General features: G+C 34.4%; 1 protein-coding gene across 20 annotated transcripts in view; it reads left to right on the top strand.

The window, feature by feature from the left end:
- MYCBP2 (MYC binding protein 2) overlaps positions 1-17,211 on the top strand; it is a 200,832-nt gene that overhangs the window by 93,884 nt on the left and 89,737 nt on the right. For all 20 annotated transcript variants that reach the window (XM_040584251.1, XM_040584258.1, XM_040584263.1 and 17 more), the window contains 12 exons: positions 1,275-1,366; positions 2,400-2,534; positions 2,630-2,713; positions 3,913-4,009; positions 5,836-6,028; positions 6,645-6,919; positions 7,856-8,077; positions 9,748-9,939; positions 11,107-11,313; positions 12,089-12,220; positions 13,194-13,372; positions 16,285-16,427. In XM_040584251.1, coding sequence (XP_040440185.1) covers positions 1,275-1,366; positions 2,400-2,534; positions 2,630-2,713; positions 3,913-4,009; positions 5,836-6,028; positions 6,645-6,919; positions 7,856-8,077; positions 9,748-9,939; positions 11,107-11,313; positions 12,089-12,220; positions 13,194-13,372; positions 16,285-16,427 — 1,951 coding nt within the window. The remainder of the gene's footprint in view (positions 1-1,274; positions 1,367-2,399; positions 2,535-2,629; positions 2,714-3,912; positions 4,010-5,835; positions 6,029-6,644; positions 6,920-7,855; positions 8,078-9,747; positions 9,940-11,106; positions 11,314-12,088; positions 12,221-13,193; positions 13,373-16,284; positions 16,428-17,211) is intronic.

The following is a 17,211-nucleotide window of genomic DNA, read 5'->3' as shown; positions in this document are numbered from 1 at the left end:
TGCTTCCCACTGACCGTACCACTTCTTTCTCAGACTGCTCTCATAGCTTCTCAGCTGGGATTCTTCAACTGAGAGTGAATGGCATCAAACATACTTAACATCGCTTTATGCCAAACGTGAGGATGATTAGGGCTGGAGCTTATGTGCTGATTTAGAATAAATAAAAAAATAACCTCGCTTTGCCTAAAAAAAGCTCACGTAAACACATAGTGTGGTAACAGCTCTGCTTTCAGATAATTAGCTTCTGTTCCTGCATTTAATAAGGATTTCAGAAACTCCCCAGAAGATGTTGTAAAGGAAGGATCTGTCTGAGATTTATATTAGATGTGTATGTTCAGAATGTGTTGTTGTTACTTGTCATTTAGTGGGTTTTATTGAGTTTTCTTCTGTTTCAGAGGAATAGATATTAAGGTTTCATTTAGGGAAATGGGTGGACTGTGCTTAACAGTAACATTTGCATAAAACAACAGGAGATCCAAAATAAAGTAGTTGTACTTTATTCTAGTTGACCACAATGATCAAGGATTGCAAATAATTAAGGAAAGCCAAGAAACTAAAAAAAAAAATAAAAAAACCACTAATGTTCAAATACTAAAGGTAGTAACACTATGAAAGGACTCTAGCATTACTAATTTTTTCAATTTGTTTCCTGTTGTGTCTGGTTATCTTATAGTCAAGAAAAGATTTGCCAGTCCTGTCATACGTAGATAAACTGTGTATTAAATAGACGTTTCAACAGAAGACCACATGTATTATGGTCTTTTTTTGAAACTCGTCAAACTGTAGAAATGATTTTTGACTAAGAAACCCACGTTCTTTTGAAAAAGTTCTTTATCGTCTTTTGTCCTAGTCACTAACTGTTTATGACACTATTGACTAGCTCTGCTAAACAGTCAAACTGTTCCTTTCCAGAGAAACTGAGTGCATCTTCACTGCATTTCAGTCTATGACAGAAAGCCTGTGTCTTCTGCCCAACTTCAGATGCTCCGCATTTGTCTTGCTGCAAGATTTAGGGAGTTTCTCCACTTAAGAATATATCTGTGTATAAGGCTGGGAGGTCACTGTCAGCTGCTATTTTTTAACAGTTAATGATATTACAAAATCCTGACTTCCAGATGGGAATTTGCCTGTCAGTGATGGTAACTAGCAATTACTTTTGGGAAGGGGAGAGATTAATAGTAGACAGTTTCCAGAATGCCAGACAGGAAGAAGTGGTATTGTGAGGTTTCTAACACGTAAGACTTATTTTTTTTCCTTTTTTCTTGCTCCACCAGTTGTTTGAATTGGGTCCAGATGGGGGAGACCATGAGACTGATGGAGACCTTCTTGCTGAAACAGATGTCTTAGCATATGATTGTGCTGCTAGGTAAGATGTTTTCCTTACCCACTTCTACCTACTTCTTGATGTTTATTTTTATTTTATTCATACACTTTTGAAACTCACTTTAAATATCAACAGAGATGACCTACATCAGTAGCAGTTTGTAGCAAGTTATGTAAAACTTACACTCAAAGTGCATTGGGTAAAGTAGTAAAACTCCTAAGCATTATGGTGCTAAATTAAAAGAAGGAAAAATTATCACACGCTTCCTGTTGTATAGATCAAAGTCAAATCCCATATTCCTGTGGTAAGACAAAACAAAATGTTGCAGCAGCTCTTTTGAATACTTCTATCAAAAGGACGCTTTCAAGCACAAATGGGTATTTGCATTAAACAACTCATCATTAAACTTATTGCAGTATAAAATTATCATAGCCAAAAGAAGGGTTATTGTGCTTCAGCTCATTAGAATACAAGCAGTTACTGCTTGAAAGATATTGTGCATATGGATGGAGTTAGCCATGTTTTAGCTGCTTTTTCATTCCCTGTTATGAAATAATTTAACATTCAAATAATCCATGAATAATTATTTTAAGTTTAATTCTTATGTATCACTAGTCCTAACTATATATTCTATTACTTTCTGAAATATTCTTGTGTAATTCCTAAGAATTTGCCTATAAGCTCTTCTCATTTACAAAAATTTTCTGGAATTGAATTAAAATGATATAATTAATACTTTATAATTAATACTCTACTTGCAATATTATGTTTGAAATGTAATTGGGGTTTGTCTGTTAATTTAACTTAATCTCTCCTTACTCTATTTGGCATTTGGCTTCTGTTTCAAAATGCAAGATCAGGCTAGGCTTAGGCATCTGTAGGTCCTTCTGAATTATTTTTTTTTATTGCTACCATATTTTTCAATGAAATATTTTTAAATGTTGAATATAAATAAATACCTGAAATTAATAATTTAATGCCATTAATTTTCTGTTTTCTAAGCAGGGTGTAATTCGTCAAAGATTAATCTAAAACCTAATTGACATACATCTTTTTTAAAATTTACTTTTACCAGAGAGAAGTACGCAATGATGTTTGATGAACCGGTACTCCTGCAAGCTGGCTGGTGGTATGTAGCTTGGGCAAGAGTGTCAGGACCTAGCAGTGACTGTGGATCTCATGGACAGGCCTCTATTACTACAGATGATGGGTACATGGTTTTTTTCTACATCTATTTTAATGCCAAATAAAAAACATAAGGGATCTAATATTACTTGAATAATTATTGGATTATTTCTCTTTCAGTGTTGTATTTCAGTTTAAAAGTTCCAAGAAATCAAATAATGGTACAGATGTTAATGCGGGGCAGATCCCACAGTTACTGTACAGGTAATATTTTGATCTCTATTTAGAACATTTATTGACAAGTTTTTAAAAAGAAGCCCTGTTAAAGTAAGCGTATGTTTCATGAAATCATTATTGTATTAAGCTAAGGATATCAGTATCTGAAAAATTTAGGGAATGCTTAGTGTCTTGGAAAAAAGCAATAAATCCATTATACTAAAATGTATTTCTTCTGTACAGTCTCATAATTTCATCTAACTTACTTCAGTTTTTTACTAGTTGGGAAGTAGTCTGTGTAGTAGGCCTCAGTTTAGGAGCAGTATACTGTCAAACAGGTGATTTTAAGGAAAAAAATAAACAAAACCCAAGGAATTGTGCTTTAGAGTAAGTTACCATAAATTTATTATTTTCACGATAAATGGTATGTAACTTTTAAAAGCAAGAACCCTTTCACTGTATTGCTAATATATTTCAGATTTCCTCAGATATATGCAAGACCTAATCGTTATATATTGTGTGTATAAATACATAAATAATTATTCCCCTCTGCCCTCACATTGATTCTGAAACTTGGAATTTCTTCATACCAGTTCTCTTGCTGTGTCCTTTCTAAGCACGTCCTTTCCAGGGTCCCTTGTCAGAACAGCTGACTGATGCCAGTAAGCTTTCTGTCCATAGACCCATATCTCTCCAGAGGAAGGTTTTGTTTTGACTGATTCACATTAAAATCCTGGCATAACCTATTAATTGTTTGGGTGGTTTCTGTGGAGAGATGGCTGCAGCCAAAGACAAACAAGCCTTGGGGACCTCTGAGGGAGGGATATGGCTGAAAAGCCATGAGTAGCCCAAAAGGAAAGGTGCTGCAGTGACAGGTTCTTCCTGTATTTTTTACCTCCATTATGTTTTATCTCCACAAAACTAGTGTTCTTTAAGGATTAACACTTCTAGTCTTAAAAATGTCATCTGAAGAAATACAGTAAACACTTGTAATAATTTAATATGTAATTAAATCTCAACTTTATTATCAATTGTCACAATTCTGCCAGCTGAACAGAATTCAAGATATTTGATTACTGGCCTAGAACAATTAGGAACTAGAGAAAGTTCTGCTGGAATTTAACATTTTTTGGATAATTACCTTAAACTTTCCTTGCACTTTTGTTCCACTTGAATAATACAAGCTGTCAAAACTGCTAAAAGTAAAAAGTGCTGATTTCAAGTTAGTTCTTAATTTGTTCTTTCAGGCTGCCAACAAGTGATGGCAGTGCATCCAAAGGAAAACAGCAAACGAGTGAACCTGTGCATATTTTAAAGAGATCTTTTGCCAGAACTGTCTCAGTGGTGAGTATTATCAAGAATCTTGTGTGTTTCCTGTAGGCTCATTCATACTTAGAAAACAGAGATGTATATGTGGAAATAACTAATGATTTTTTTAGTGTCTGCTTTATCAAGCAGAGGTTATGTACACTGATGTATAAAACATTGTAATTATTTACTTTTTGTGAAGATTTCAGATGTAAACTTAAATCTAAGCTAAGCTTGGTATTGACCTAAGGATGAGAGCCTAGAAATGTATATGTTTACAAGGTTGAGTTACTTAGTTTTGGGATTGTTTTTTTGGGGTGTGGGGTTGAGTTCATACTTACTGGTTGTATTCAATGTAGAACCCTTACTCCCTGCCAAGGAATTAATTTTAGCAGGCTCTTTAGAGTTTTGAGGGATCTTTACTACATGCTCTCTTCCATGGCTTTTAAATAACTGTCATTAATTAGTTGTTGGTGAGATTCATCTTCCTCTGGGATGCATTCCAATATACATTGAGAATCAGATGGCTTTTAATTAAACTTTGATAAATTGAGGTAAGGAGTATTTAATAGGCAGAGTGAACTGCAACTATTAATAGAAGAGAGTCTGCAGTTATTCACATACAAGGAGGTTAGTCGAATTTTGAGGAATACTGCATTAAGTTGAAAAGCAGTATTGTCGTGCAGGGTAAGGCCAATTCTGTCTTCATGTTTTTGAACTACAGTCCCTTCCTTAAATGTTACAAGCAGTGATTATTTTATTTTCAGTTCCATCCTATTCTATGTTTTATACTGCATAGCAAGTACTCTTAGTATTCTCAGCTGATTGTTACATTGAAGTTACTGCTACCATACAAACACTTGCAGTCCAGTTTTCTTAACTGGTTTGCTTTCTCTCATTTATGTATTCTCTATTTCTTCAGTATTTCTTAATGATTAGGATGATCGTCCGCTCAGGTTTCTTCTACACAATTTGCATGTTTAGTAATCATATTATCAACATATTGATAGTTACTCTTACTGTATGTTTGCTTAAAAATATTTGCATTAAGTTATGGTCTCCTGTGGCTTTTAATACTTCACATTGTATCATCCCTCTTCGTTATCTTGCTGCTGTTATCCCTCACCCCAGAGGTGAACTGGGATAAGAGTAAAGTTTTGACTTTCTGAATCATTAGTCATAACTGACTTTGAACAATCAGTTCAATTGTTGCAGCTTGAAGGTATTCCATACCAAATACTTGTAGTTTGCCTTCTGAGGCACAACTTTATGAAACTATCAACCACATGTAATAATAGTAGGAACAAAGTTTTGGACAAATAAAACTTTTTAATTCCTCATATATCTTGTGTCCTATCATGTGCTTCTGTTGAATGTTCAAGTACTGTAAATGTGATATAGTTCCCATGCTCCTGCAGATCATAACTGTTTAAAAACAAAGTGAAGACAGCCCTGATAAGTCTTTACTGTTATGACAAGAATGTATTCTGTTAAAAGTAGGTATTAGACTATTCATACACAGATGAAACACGTATAATTTCCAGAAAATTCTGTATTACAGATGAATACAAACAGTTGTTAGTTCTTAAATAACTAAGAGACTTCCACACACATAATAATATATGTTATAAATTGCTTTTAACATGTTACTATAGTGAAGTGTTCCCTACATTCTCAGTGTGCTTGTTCTCAAGGACAATGGGATTTGTGTGTTGTGTGGTAGGTATGTATAGACATAAATACATTTTTATAACAAGAATGGACACAGATGTTGTTTGCTTTTCATCTTATACTGATGCTGAAAGTTCACTTTTTTTTTAACACAAAATCTGTCTTCTGTGTCTTTCATAACCCTGACATAGGAATGCTTTGAATCTTTATTGAGCATCCTTCACTGGAGCTGGACAACACTGGTGCTGGGAGTTGAAGAACTGCGTGGACTTAAAGGATTCCAATACACTGCTACTCTTTTGGATTTAGAAAGGTTGCGTTTTGTGGGCACTTGCTGCCTGAGGTTGCTGAGGGTCTACACCTGTGAAATATATCCAATATCGGGTATTGCTTTTAATCACTTGTTTGATATTTATCAGCAAATAATAATCCACAGGACATTCAATATTTCATCTAAGTATTCATGTAGGATTTGCTAGAAGATGAAAATGGCCTACACAGATGGTTTTATTGGAATAGTTAAGAGACTGGATATTTGCGATTATCTGTATAACCAAGCATCCAACAGCACGTGTTTACACTGTAACTTGTGTGTATTATTTACTTGTGTGTAAAGTTAATCTTCTGTTGGTCTTGACAGTTAAGTTCATTTGGGCTATACATTCTTTTTTGCCATTTCTGTACATAGTAGTTGCTTTGGTGGTGAGCACAATTTAAATTTGAAAGAGTTTCTGTTTTTCATGCCTGTAGTTTAACAACACTCATATTAAAATTCAGTGTATATTATGGAAGACTGGAAAACTGGAACTTTCTAATGTTCAGTTTTTGTTGATGTAGTTTAACCACTTTCACTGTTTTCCTTTTGAAATCAACTTCTCTGAATGTAGATTCATTAATTTTGCTAAATTCTTGTTGTTTTATTTGCATGTAAAATGTGCATCTAATATGAAAATGTTTTGTTTATTGTACATTTAACACTCCTCTTTGTGTAACCTTCTAGCTACGGCTAAGGCAGTTGTAGAAGAAACCAGCAAACTGGCAGATTGCATTGGAAAAACTAGGACCTTGCTGAGAAAAATTTTATCTGAAGGTGTTGACCATTGCATGGTGAAGTTGGACAATGATCCACAAGGATATCTCAGTCAGCCTCTCAGTCTTTTAGAAGCTGTTCTTCAGGAATGCCATAATACATTCACAGCTTGCTTTCATTCATTTTATCCAACACCAGCTCTCCAGTGGGCATGTCTTTGTGACTTGCTGAATTGTTTGGACCAGGTACAATAAAATGGCACAAGCAAATATTAGAACTGAGCTTGCCCTTTTTCTCAAAGAGAAGCCAAGCAGTATTTATCCTCATTTGCAACTTGAATTCTGCTGTGGTTTGTTTGGGTTTTTTTAATAATTGGGGTTTGTTTTGATTTTGGGGGTTTGTTTTGGTTTTTAAAGTGTCCAAGTTCAACAAGAGCCTAGGAACTTCTCTCTCCCTTAGCAGTAAGATTCTCTTACTGCTTTTTCTGAAGAAAATTTGTGGTGCTGATAACTCAACACCTGCTTCTTCAGTGTTGAGGCCATGCCTTATAGTGATTACTCATGCTGCATGTTGTTCAGGAGCATACATGTGGCGTTTTTAATAGTCATCATTAGTACTTGATTAATTTCTTATTAATAAATGTTACAACAGTGTTGTGATCCAGCAAAGTACATGAGAAGATGGCAATATTATTCTATAATCAACAGCTTTCTTCTATCTTGCTTATTGTGAATTGAGTATCCCACATCGAAACAGTGTAGTCGTTTGCTTACAACAGTGAGCTCTAAACAATTTGATGTGTTGCATAAAAATTTATTTAGCATATAAAATTTGAGGAAGAATCAGTTCAATAATATGTTATTCGTATTAAATTTATCAATTATAATAAGTGCTTTGTCTTCCAAGGGTGCCATAATTTCAAAACTAAATTTAAATGGGTTTATTATTTTAAAACATACCAACCAACTCATTTTAATTACTCCAGTTTGAAAGATCTAAATGGAAGCTCATGAGAGAAAATAACGTAAAATTCACAGGAAAGCTAACAATATATGAAATTCTTTCTCTAAATTATTTTTATAATTGCTATAAAACTGGAAATTTCCTTTCAAAAGCAGTTTCTCCCTCATTTACTTTGAATGAATGGTGCCAATTCTATTAATTTCTTTCTATGTTTTTAGGACATTCAAGAAGCAAACTTCAAAACCTCCAGTAGCCGGCTTCTTGCTGCTGTTATGTCAGCTCTCTGCCATACATCAGTAAAACTGACCTCTATCTTTCCAATTGCTTATGATGGAGAGGCGTTGTTGCGATCAATGGTTAAACAAGTCAGCACTGAGAATGACTCTGCTCTGGCCCATCGTTTTCCTCTTTTGGTTGCACACATGGAAAAACTTAGTCAGGTTAGGATGTATTCTAAAAAATTAACAATGTGTTTGTTTTACTTTGCAACAAAAACCACTCCATGTAAGTTCAAGTTTTAGCTTTATAAGGATGTAGCTGAATTTGCCTGAGTGTTTTCTTTCTAGGACACTTGTTTCAGAAACTTACTGTTTTGTCCAGTTTTCATCTTTTGGTCTGAAATATTCCAATTATCTCTTTTTCAGACAATGAGCAAAAATTATTCTGATATAGTTTGGAATATTAAATCTGCAGAAATGTAGTTTGGAGTTGTCTTCCATTGCATAGTGTTTTCTGGAACAGTCTTTCGCTTTTCCACATGATCACAAGAATGAACATGTGCATAGATTCAGTGTTTTGAGCAAGAGTCAACACAGTTTTGGTAACAAAAAGTCACGTCTCAAGCTGGAGTTTTTAAAGGACTCAACACGCAGTGGACAAGGGAAGCCCAGTTCATATAGTTCTATCAAAGGCTGCTAGACAATTTTGTATTCAAGGGCTCTCAAATGCTGTATTTTTGCAGTTCTGTTATTCCAGAATATATTTATGGGAATTAAAAAGGTAAAGATGATAAACAAAGATATAGGACTACTAAATAGTATTCTTCACTTTAGAAGACGAGAGGTAGCATCTTATGAAATTATGAATCATGCATGAAAGGTAAATACAGGATAATTGTTGAGTCTTGCAATTCCAAAAGTTTTGAGCCACCAGAGACTTTAGCAAAAGGTAAGTTCTTCATAAAATACACAGCTAAGTTGTGGAACATAATCCCGTAGGCCATTATTATATTAAAAGTTTTCACAGACTTAGAAAGTACCTGCACAAATTAATGAAGAAGAAAATCACCAAAAGCTATTAAATGCAAAGATAATATTTCTGTCTTGGGTACAGTTGCCTCTTTAAAAGCTAAAGGTAGAAAGAGTTCTGTGCATGTATCTGTGCAAGTTTGCTTGACCTGATTGTCTTCCCTGTCTGTTCACTACTTGGGTGTCTTTGGGAGACGCAGTGTTGAGAGAGACAAACCTTTGTCTTCTATCAGTACAGCTGATTTTAATTTTCCTTATTGGAAATGATTTTCAGTATGGATAAATGTTTTTGAAAAACTTTGGAAGTCACTGCTAGGTAGAAGATACAGCAGATCCCTAAGCTTAGATTTGTTTCATAGTCTTCATTCAGTAAACAACAATTGTTTTTATAAGCATCCCACTACTGGTTTTATCTTACCTATTTGCATAGAAGATTCTCTTTGCCAATATCAAAGCCAAAAAGCTTCTGAGTTTCTTTTTAGACAATGGGGAAGACAATGATATGAAGAATTCCATAGGTAGCTGTATATGTGTTGTATTCTAGTGTATGCTTATAGATAGTATGGCAAAGAGGGCTGTAAGAAAAGCTCTCTCCTGAAAAGGACACCTGTATCTTTCCAATGCAATAAGAAAAGGTTGAGACCGCCTCATTCTGAAAGTTTAAGAATATTAATCTTTTTTTTGACAAAGGACTACATACTATGATAGCTTTGAGAATTATTTTTTTTTTACTCTTTAGACATTTCTTATTAAGAAGTCACAGCCTTTTTAGTTACATAGTGCTTATAATATGTGAAAATCCGTGTGTTTTTTTTTTTCAAGTAAAAGCAATATCATTTGTCATTTTTCTCTTCATAATGCAGAGTGAAGAAAATGTTTCAGGGATGACAAGCTTTCGGGAAGTTCTGGAAAAGATGTTGGTCATTGTTGTTTTACCAGTACGGAACAGCCTTAGAAGAGAGAATGAACTTTTCTCTTCACATCTGGTTTCTAATACTTGTGGGTTGCTTGCTAGTATTGTGAGTGAGCTTACAGCATCAGCATTAGGATCTGAGGTAAAGCTTCTATAAAATCATTAGTAGAAGACTTTCAGAACAAGTATATTATGAATGTATGATTCAGGCTGTGGTAAGAATTTGATAGGTGTGCAGATGTTTCACAGAGGGTGGAATTCTCAGTTCTTGGTAGCTTTCAGATATTTAACATAAATTTAAAAGCCTGTACTTGGTGTACTAAGGAAGTACTGGTGATAATTAGCTACTGCATTATAACTGCAGAATACTGCAAATTGTTTATAAAACAGCAAATTTTTTGAGTACTTCTCTTTTTACATGCATATCTCTGCATGTATACACTCAAAATATATTTTGTTCAGTACTCACTAGAGCCAGTGCCACATACCTGAGCATCTTTGTTCCCTTCATGGTATCATGGGTGCCTCAAGTTCTAATCCTATCTGCTTTTAATTATGGGTCAGAATTTATAATGTGTTTTGTTTATGCATTGTGTCTTCCTCCTTTATATACAAGATACTCCTTGCACGTATCTTCCTTTATATATTCAATATTATGTATTATGCATATTATATTTGTCTATATCATTAGACTTTTTCCAGTTTATTTGCTTTGTATTCAAAATTGAGAGTGGTACTGATTTCAACTTCTTAAAATCCGGAGATTTATAATTACACACGGAAGTTCCCTTTCATGAGGCTATAAAGTCATTAAATGATGGAATCTTATTTGATTTTATTAAAGGGATGTCACTGTCTCTGTACAGTCAGCAGACTTTTCACAGAAAGAACCAAGCCTTTGATAACATCTTGATTAAAGATGTATTTACTATTATATACGATCTGTATATGTCCTCTCTTAATATTGACCTAAGGCAAAAATACCCACCTTTTCTTGAAGCACAGTTAAGCTGTATTTTGTGCTAATTCATCCTATAAAGTATATTTTTAAATACTTGAAAAAAATAAGAATCAGATTCCTAATTACTCCTAGTTAATTTCCAATTACCATAAGTTATATTTTATTTTTTCTTTTTAGTTGATATTGAATAGAAGCTGCAGTAGTGCCATCTTTTGTGTTACATCAGTTGACTTTTAAAATTTGCCTAGTTGAAAATCTGGTTATTGAATTCACTTCAGTTTGCTTTATTAGAGTTGTCTAGCGTTTAGTGATTCATTTTTTCTGGTGCTTGTATTTCATTTTCTACAGGTTGATGGGCTGAACTCTCTCCATTCTGTCAAATCCACTCCAAACAGATTCACTAAAACAAGTCAGGGAAGAAGCTGGAATACTGGGAATGGATCCCCTGATGCAATATGTTTCTCTGTTGACAAACCTGGTGTAGTTGTAGTAGGATTTTCTGTTTATGGTGGAGGAGGAATTCATGAGTATGAGTTGGAGGTATTAGTTGATGATGTAAGTGTTGCATTTGAAAAAACGTATTTGACCAAAAGTAACCTCAGAGTTCTTTATAATATGTTTTACAAAGTAATATTGTAATATTCTTATACGGTCTGGGCTACTAGTAAAACGGTGCACTGGTAGTAGGGGGGTTTGTGCTTCTGATGGTGATTTTTATGGTATTGCAAACTACATACATTATTCAGTGGTGTCCTTACTTTGGCTGTGGCCTTGAAATCTTACTTTATTAAAAATAATATTTCAAGTATAGTGGGCTTTTCACTTCCTGGAGCTAAATTTTAATTAGTACTAGTTATCTTTTTTCAGACTGTGAAGGAAAATAAGAAATAAAGGACAGAAAGTTAAAATGTTTTAATTCAAAACTTAAAGAAAGGGGTGGCCTACCAGCATGCTCAGACTGTAGGTACAAATGTTTTATGTATTGTTGTAGTCCCTTAGAAGAAGCATAAAACTGTATTGTGTACTTGTAATGAAGAAAAACTTGTTCTTTTACACCCGGTTGTCCACTTTGACTGTTCTAATCTCTTGTATGGGACAAGCATAGGTGGCTATGGGAAATCAACCTCTCTGCTCAGTAATTGCCTTTTTAGCAGAAAGGCTTCACTGTTGACTCCTGAACCGGTTTTCCAGCCTTTTTTTTTTTTTTTTTTTTTTGGTAATGCTGTGTATAATAATTTATGCAGGGAAACATAACTTGCACAATTGCATGAATGAATGTCATATATTTACATTATAAATGTATTTAGATGACTTTGTTTCTTTGAATCAGAGTGATCATACTGGAGATTCAACTCATTCTCATAGATGGACATCTTTAGAGTTGGTTAAAGGAACTTACACCACAGATGATTCTCCCAGTGACATAGCTGAAATCAGACTTGACAAAATTGTGCCACTGAAGGTAAATAAAAGATGTATGCATCTGTAGGTTTCATATGACTTTAGATAATAAAATCAGAATGTTCAATGTAAATTGGTTTGTGTACATATTTGCAACTAGATGTTTACATGTTTGCTTTATAAAGTCCCAATGCAACCCTGTAACTGAAAAGTTCGAACCCTGGCAGCAAAAAGAAATTAAATCTTAATTTTTATAATAGCATAAGGTAAATTGTAATTGCTTAGTAATTTCAGAATATTCTTGAATGTGGAACTTTTGCATGCAATTTGGTAGCTGATTTCATTGGGTACCTGGTTACTCTTCAAGTACTTAGTAATATTTTCCATAAGTTGTGTTCCATATTTTGAGAACACAGAACAGCTTTGACTTTTGTTAAATGCTGGATCTTTTTCATTTAGTTTAATTTGTGGAGTGCTTTGAAGGACTTTCCAGGCTCTCCAGTATTAAGATAAAATCATAGAATCGTAGAATGATTTGGATTCAAAGGGGCCTTAAAGATCACCTAGTTCCAACCCCCCTGCCATGGACAGGACACCTTCCACCAGACCAGGTTGCTCGAAGCCCCATCCAGCCTGGCTTTGAACAATTCCAGGGATGGGGCAGCCACAGCTTCTCCGGACAGTCTGTGCCAGTGTCTCACCACCCTCACAGCAAAAAATTTCTTTCTAATATCTAATCTGAATCTACCCAATTTCAGTTTAAAACCGCTACCTCTTCTATCACTACAGGCCCTACTACAAAGTGTCCTCATCTTTCTTATAAGGCCCCTTTAGGTATTGTAAGGTTACTATAAGGTCTCCCTGGAGCCCTTTCTTCTTCATGCTGAACAGCTCCAACTCTCTCAGCCTGTCTTCATAGGAGAGGTGCTCCAGCCCTCTGTTCATCTTCGTATATAATAGCTTTCATAATACTGTGAACCCTAACTTATATACTTGTTTTCTACTGTGTACTATATTTGGCTCATGTTTTTAAGGAAAATGTGAAATACGCAGTTCGTTTGAGGAATTATGGAAGCCGGACTGCCAATGGAGATGGAGGAATGACCACAGTTCAGTGTCCAGATGGTGTAACGTTTACATTTAGTACATGTAGTCTGAGCAGTAATGGCACAAACCAAACACGAGGACAAATTCCACAGATTCTTTATTACAGGTTTGTGTGTTGTCATGATCCATTTCTAAGAAAAAACAGTAAAACCATTGTATTGCTATTATACCACATCTATTTTTGAGAAGTAACAGAAATAAATATATCTGGAGTGTGTTTGAGGAAAGAGCCTCTTTAACAGTATTACTCTGTTCTTCCAGTGTAGTTTCAGACTTCAGTTATTTAGTGAACATACCAGTTGTACTGGTGCCTCTTACAGTCTTGTTTTAGGTTCTCTTTTTTTTGACTTGGCAACTAATTTGATGGTTGACCTCTTTTACAAGGTCTGTTGTCTGTTGCTTTAAAGCTATAATATGGGGGACTGGTAAGATGCACTACTTCAATCCCTTTTTTTTTTTCTTTAACTTAAGAGATTTTTGAGACACTGCTCACTGGAATGCTTATCTCTCTGACTTCATTCAGTTCCTTCCTCTGTTGCTGGAAAGGATTGCATTATGTAGCGAAACAAAGTCTGTTTCTATAGGAACTGTATTCTCTCTTCTGTAGAGTTCAAAGGTATAAAAAAAGAAATTGCAACTGCCTGAAGAAAATGAACTGAAACATCTGACTGTCCTGCAGGGAAGCTTTATTTTAGCCTTTCAGGATGATAGTAGGAATACACTTAAGGTTATGCTTTTGCAGAAGGCATTGATTTAATTTTTTAGGTACTTGCCCTGATATGTATGAAGACATGATTTTTCAAAAAGTGTCAGCACCTGACTATATGAATTACTACCATAGTCTGTATAGCAAATAAATGTGTCGTGCCTTTTACTCAGTTCTCAATTTTTGTCGTAAAAGGCCAATCAACAGGAGGTCAAAGGAATAAAAGGAGCAAGGAATAGTAATTTACTTCAATATTTAATTATGTGTGAGGTGTACCTACCTACTAAAAGATGAGGAGGATAAAATAAGTAGCGCTACAAGTGACATATTTTGGACTAACAATCACAAGTACATGTTGCTTGTAAGAAAGTTTTGAAGGAGCTAAAATACAAAGAAATAAAGTTGCCAGCAAAATTATAGTAACAGTATATTTTAATGTAGAGTAATTCTGAACTCTTTTAAAACATGACATTAGATGTTCTCAGAGACTCACAAATCCAGCTTGTCAGTAATGACAGAAATTGCTTATTAAAGAATGGAAATACAGTGGTGCACATCATGATACTTTCGTTGATTTAGTCTCCTGGAATCCTGGACATCTGTGTTTAGGCAATTCCTCCAGCATTTGGAGGAATCTTATTTTGAAGTATCATAATTATGAAGTATATTACATAAGAAACAGGAAAGAAGACAAAGACAATATTTATTCCTTGTCCTGGATTTTCCACTTTACATAAGCAAAAGCAGGAATAAAGAAGAAATAACCATTTCTTTGATTTCAGAAAAGCTAAGGACATAAAACCAGTAAAAGGAAGCTTCAAGGCATTTTAACTTAAGTTAGCATATGGCAAAGTGCTGTCTTCTGATCAGAGCAATCTTTGGTTTTTTTTGTTTCAGCTGTGATAAAATTCTAGGAAGCTTTTGAAGAACTGTAATGTCACAACTCAGAACTATTACAGGATAAATTAAGTTTTGTTTGGAAAATTTGAAGACTGCTGCCTGTAATCACAATGTCTGTTGAAGTTTGCTTGGACAACACAAACTTAAATGTTATCTGATGGATGGCTAGTTACAGGCTTAGCTTGAGGATTCCCATTTTAATAATGACTCGAGGTTTTGATTTGTCTACAGCAAAGGAACAAATGTTCAGTGAACTATTATAGAACAGAACTCGTAAGGTTCACATTCGATCTTGTTTGAAGGATGGGCAAATACAAATAAAATTGTTGCTTATGCAAATGCCAGGAAAGGTCATACCAAAAGTAATATGTTAATGTACTTCTGATAAAGGCAGAAATGCTGTGGAAGGTTTTATTGGAAAAGTACCCAGTTGGAATCAAACCCACTGTCAGTCACTAATCAAATAAAATTAAAAATGCTTGAGGCTGACAGCAAAACTACTGTTCTAGGAGGACACATTGACAAAAAAAACCAAAACACCAAATCAACATTTTTTTGAAAGAGTGGTTAAGTCAAGTCATAGAGAAGGCTAGGTATCCTCGTTGCACACTGAACTGCTCCAAGTAAAGTTTTTGAGCATTCTCAGGTGCCAGGCCTGGAATCTTAATGTTCTCAAATGATATTTTGAAAAATCAAGTCTTTTTGGACAAACATAAGATAGCTGAAAGAGAATGGGAAATTTTTACATGTTGATTAAGTGATTTTTGTTGTCTATGCCAAGGCTTGACCACTGTCATTTTGAGGGCTTTAAATTATCATTCAGCTGCTTTGAAAAAGTGAATCAAACCAAATCTTTTATATAACTTATTTGACATAGTTTGATGCATAACATTGTTTAAGAGAACCTAGTTTTCATACAGGGTGGATTTCAAGGAAAAAACTATTTTTTAAGGGTAGCCATCAAATTGTATTTCAAAACCAAAATTAATCTTTAGAATAGGAAGGGAGAATCTTTTTCCCCTGTTTTACAATATTGCAGAAATATCCACTGAGTTTTACTCATTTTTGTGATGCATTTAGTATTATTCTGTTTTTATCAAGATAGATGGTTGGGCTTGGAAGAGCATAGCTATTAATACATTTTTGTGGTTTGAAAGGCATCTAGTCAAAAGAAACATTTCAGAAAAATGCTTTTCATATTTTCTGCCAAATAAAAATAAAATTATTGCAAAGGGCTAACACTGAGGCATTGCCTCCAAAATATCCTCTGTGGTTTCTTTGATTGTTTCCTTTATTGTTTTATCATAAATTAATAATTTTATTTATTCTGTGCCAAAAGTCAGTCAGTCATGTTCTTTTTTTAATATAATTTTGTATTTTGTGAACTTACTTTAACTTAATCCACCATCCAGGAGTGAGTATGATGGAGATCTGCAATCACAGCTTTTGAACAAAGCTAATGAAGAAGATAAAAATTGTAGCAGGGCTCTTTCTGTCGTGAGTGCTGTTGTACGGGCAGCCAAAGACCTGTTGCACAGGGCTCTTGCTGTAGATGGTAAGGCTTTTGAAAACTGACTTTAAAAATTCACTTCTCAAAACTTCTTTCCTTGATAGCAAGAGATAATAGTAGAACATCAGTAATAGAAAAATTGTGATATTTCTCTTTTGCTTTCCAAAGAGTACTCTTCTAATCTTTCATTCCTGTAGGTATCAAACTGTGAGTAACTTTCTAAGTCATTGGAGTTGCACTTGAGGTATTGTAGGCAGATACCTTGTATAAATTTGCTCATCAATTTAGTAGGTATCGTACTAAAGCTGGTAAGATTCTTTATTTCTAAAAAATACACGGTGATAGGTCAGTTCCAAAATTTATTGCACATTTTGCACAGTGATGATCAGGAAGACTGGTGAATGTAAAATGCAGTTAAAAGGACTTAAACATCCATTTGTGAGAAATGTAAACATTAGCCTTAAAACTGAATGGTTTTAAGCTACCATCTTCATATCTAGAATATTACATAGTGCTGTAGAAATTGATTTGGAGGGCCAGGAGGAGTTTGTTTTGCTGGCTTTTGTAGCATAGAAAGTATGAACACAGCTTCACAATTTGGCAAAGAATGTAATAAAATTATGCTCTAAGAGGAGGAAATTTTTTAACAGAGATCTGTATATAATGGCTTGTTTATCTTGGTTGAACTTTGCGGGTTTAGAATTTGACAATATTTAGGTAATGAAAATAATGTGAAGTAAAACCTAGTGTAGAAACTAGAAGTTTAACTTGTAAGAAGCAAACTAGAAAAATAAGATGTGTTTTGAACTATGGTACATTTATTAATAAT

The sequence above is a fragment of the Falco naumanni genome, chromosome 2 (genome assembly GCF_017639655.2).
Source record: "Falco naumanni isolate bFalNau1 chromosome 2, bFalNau1.pat, whole genome shotgun sequence".
In the NCBI taxonomy this organism is placed as follows: Eukaryota; Metazoa; Chordata; class Aves; order Falconiformes; family Falconidae; genus Falco; species Falco naumanni.
Note: the sequence above shows the minus strand (reverse complement) of the source record. Positions and strands in the feature narration are given on the sequence as shown.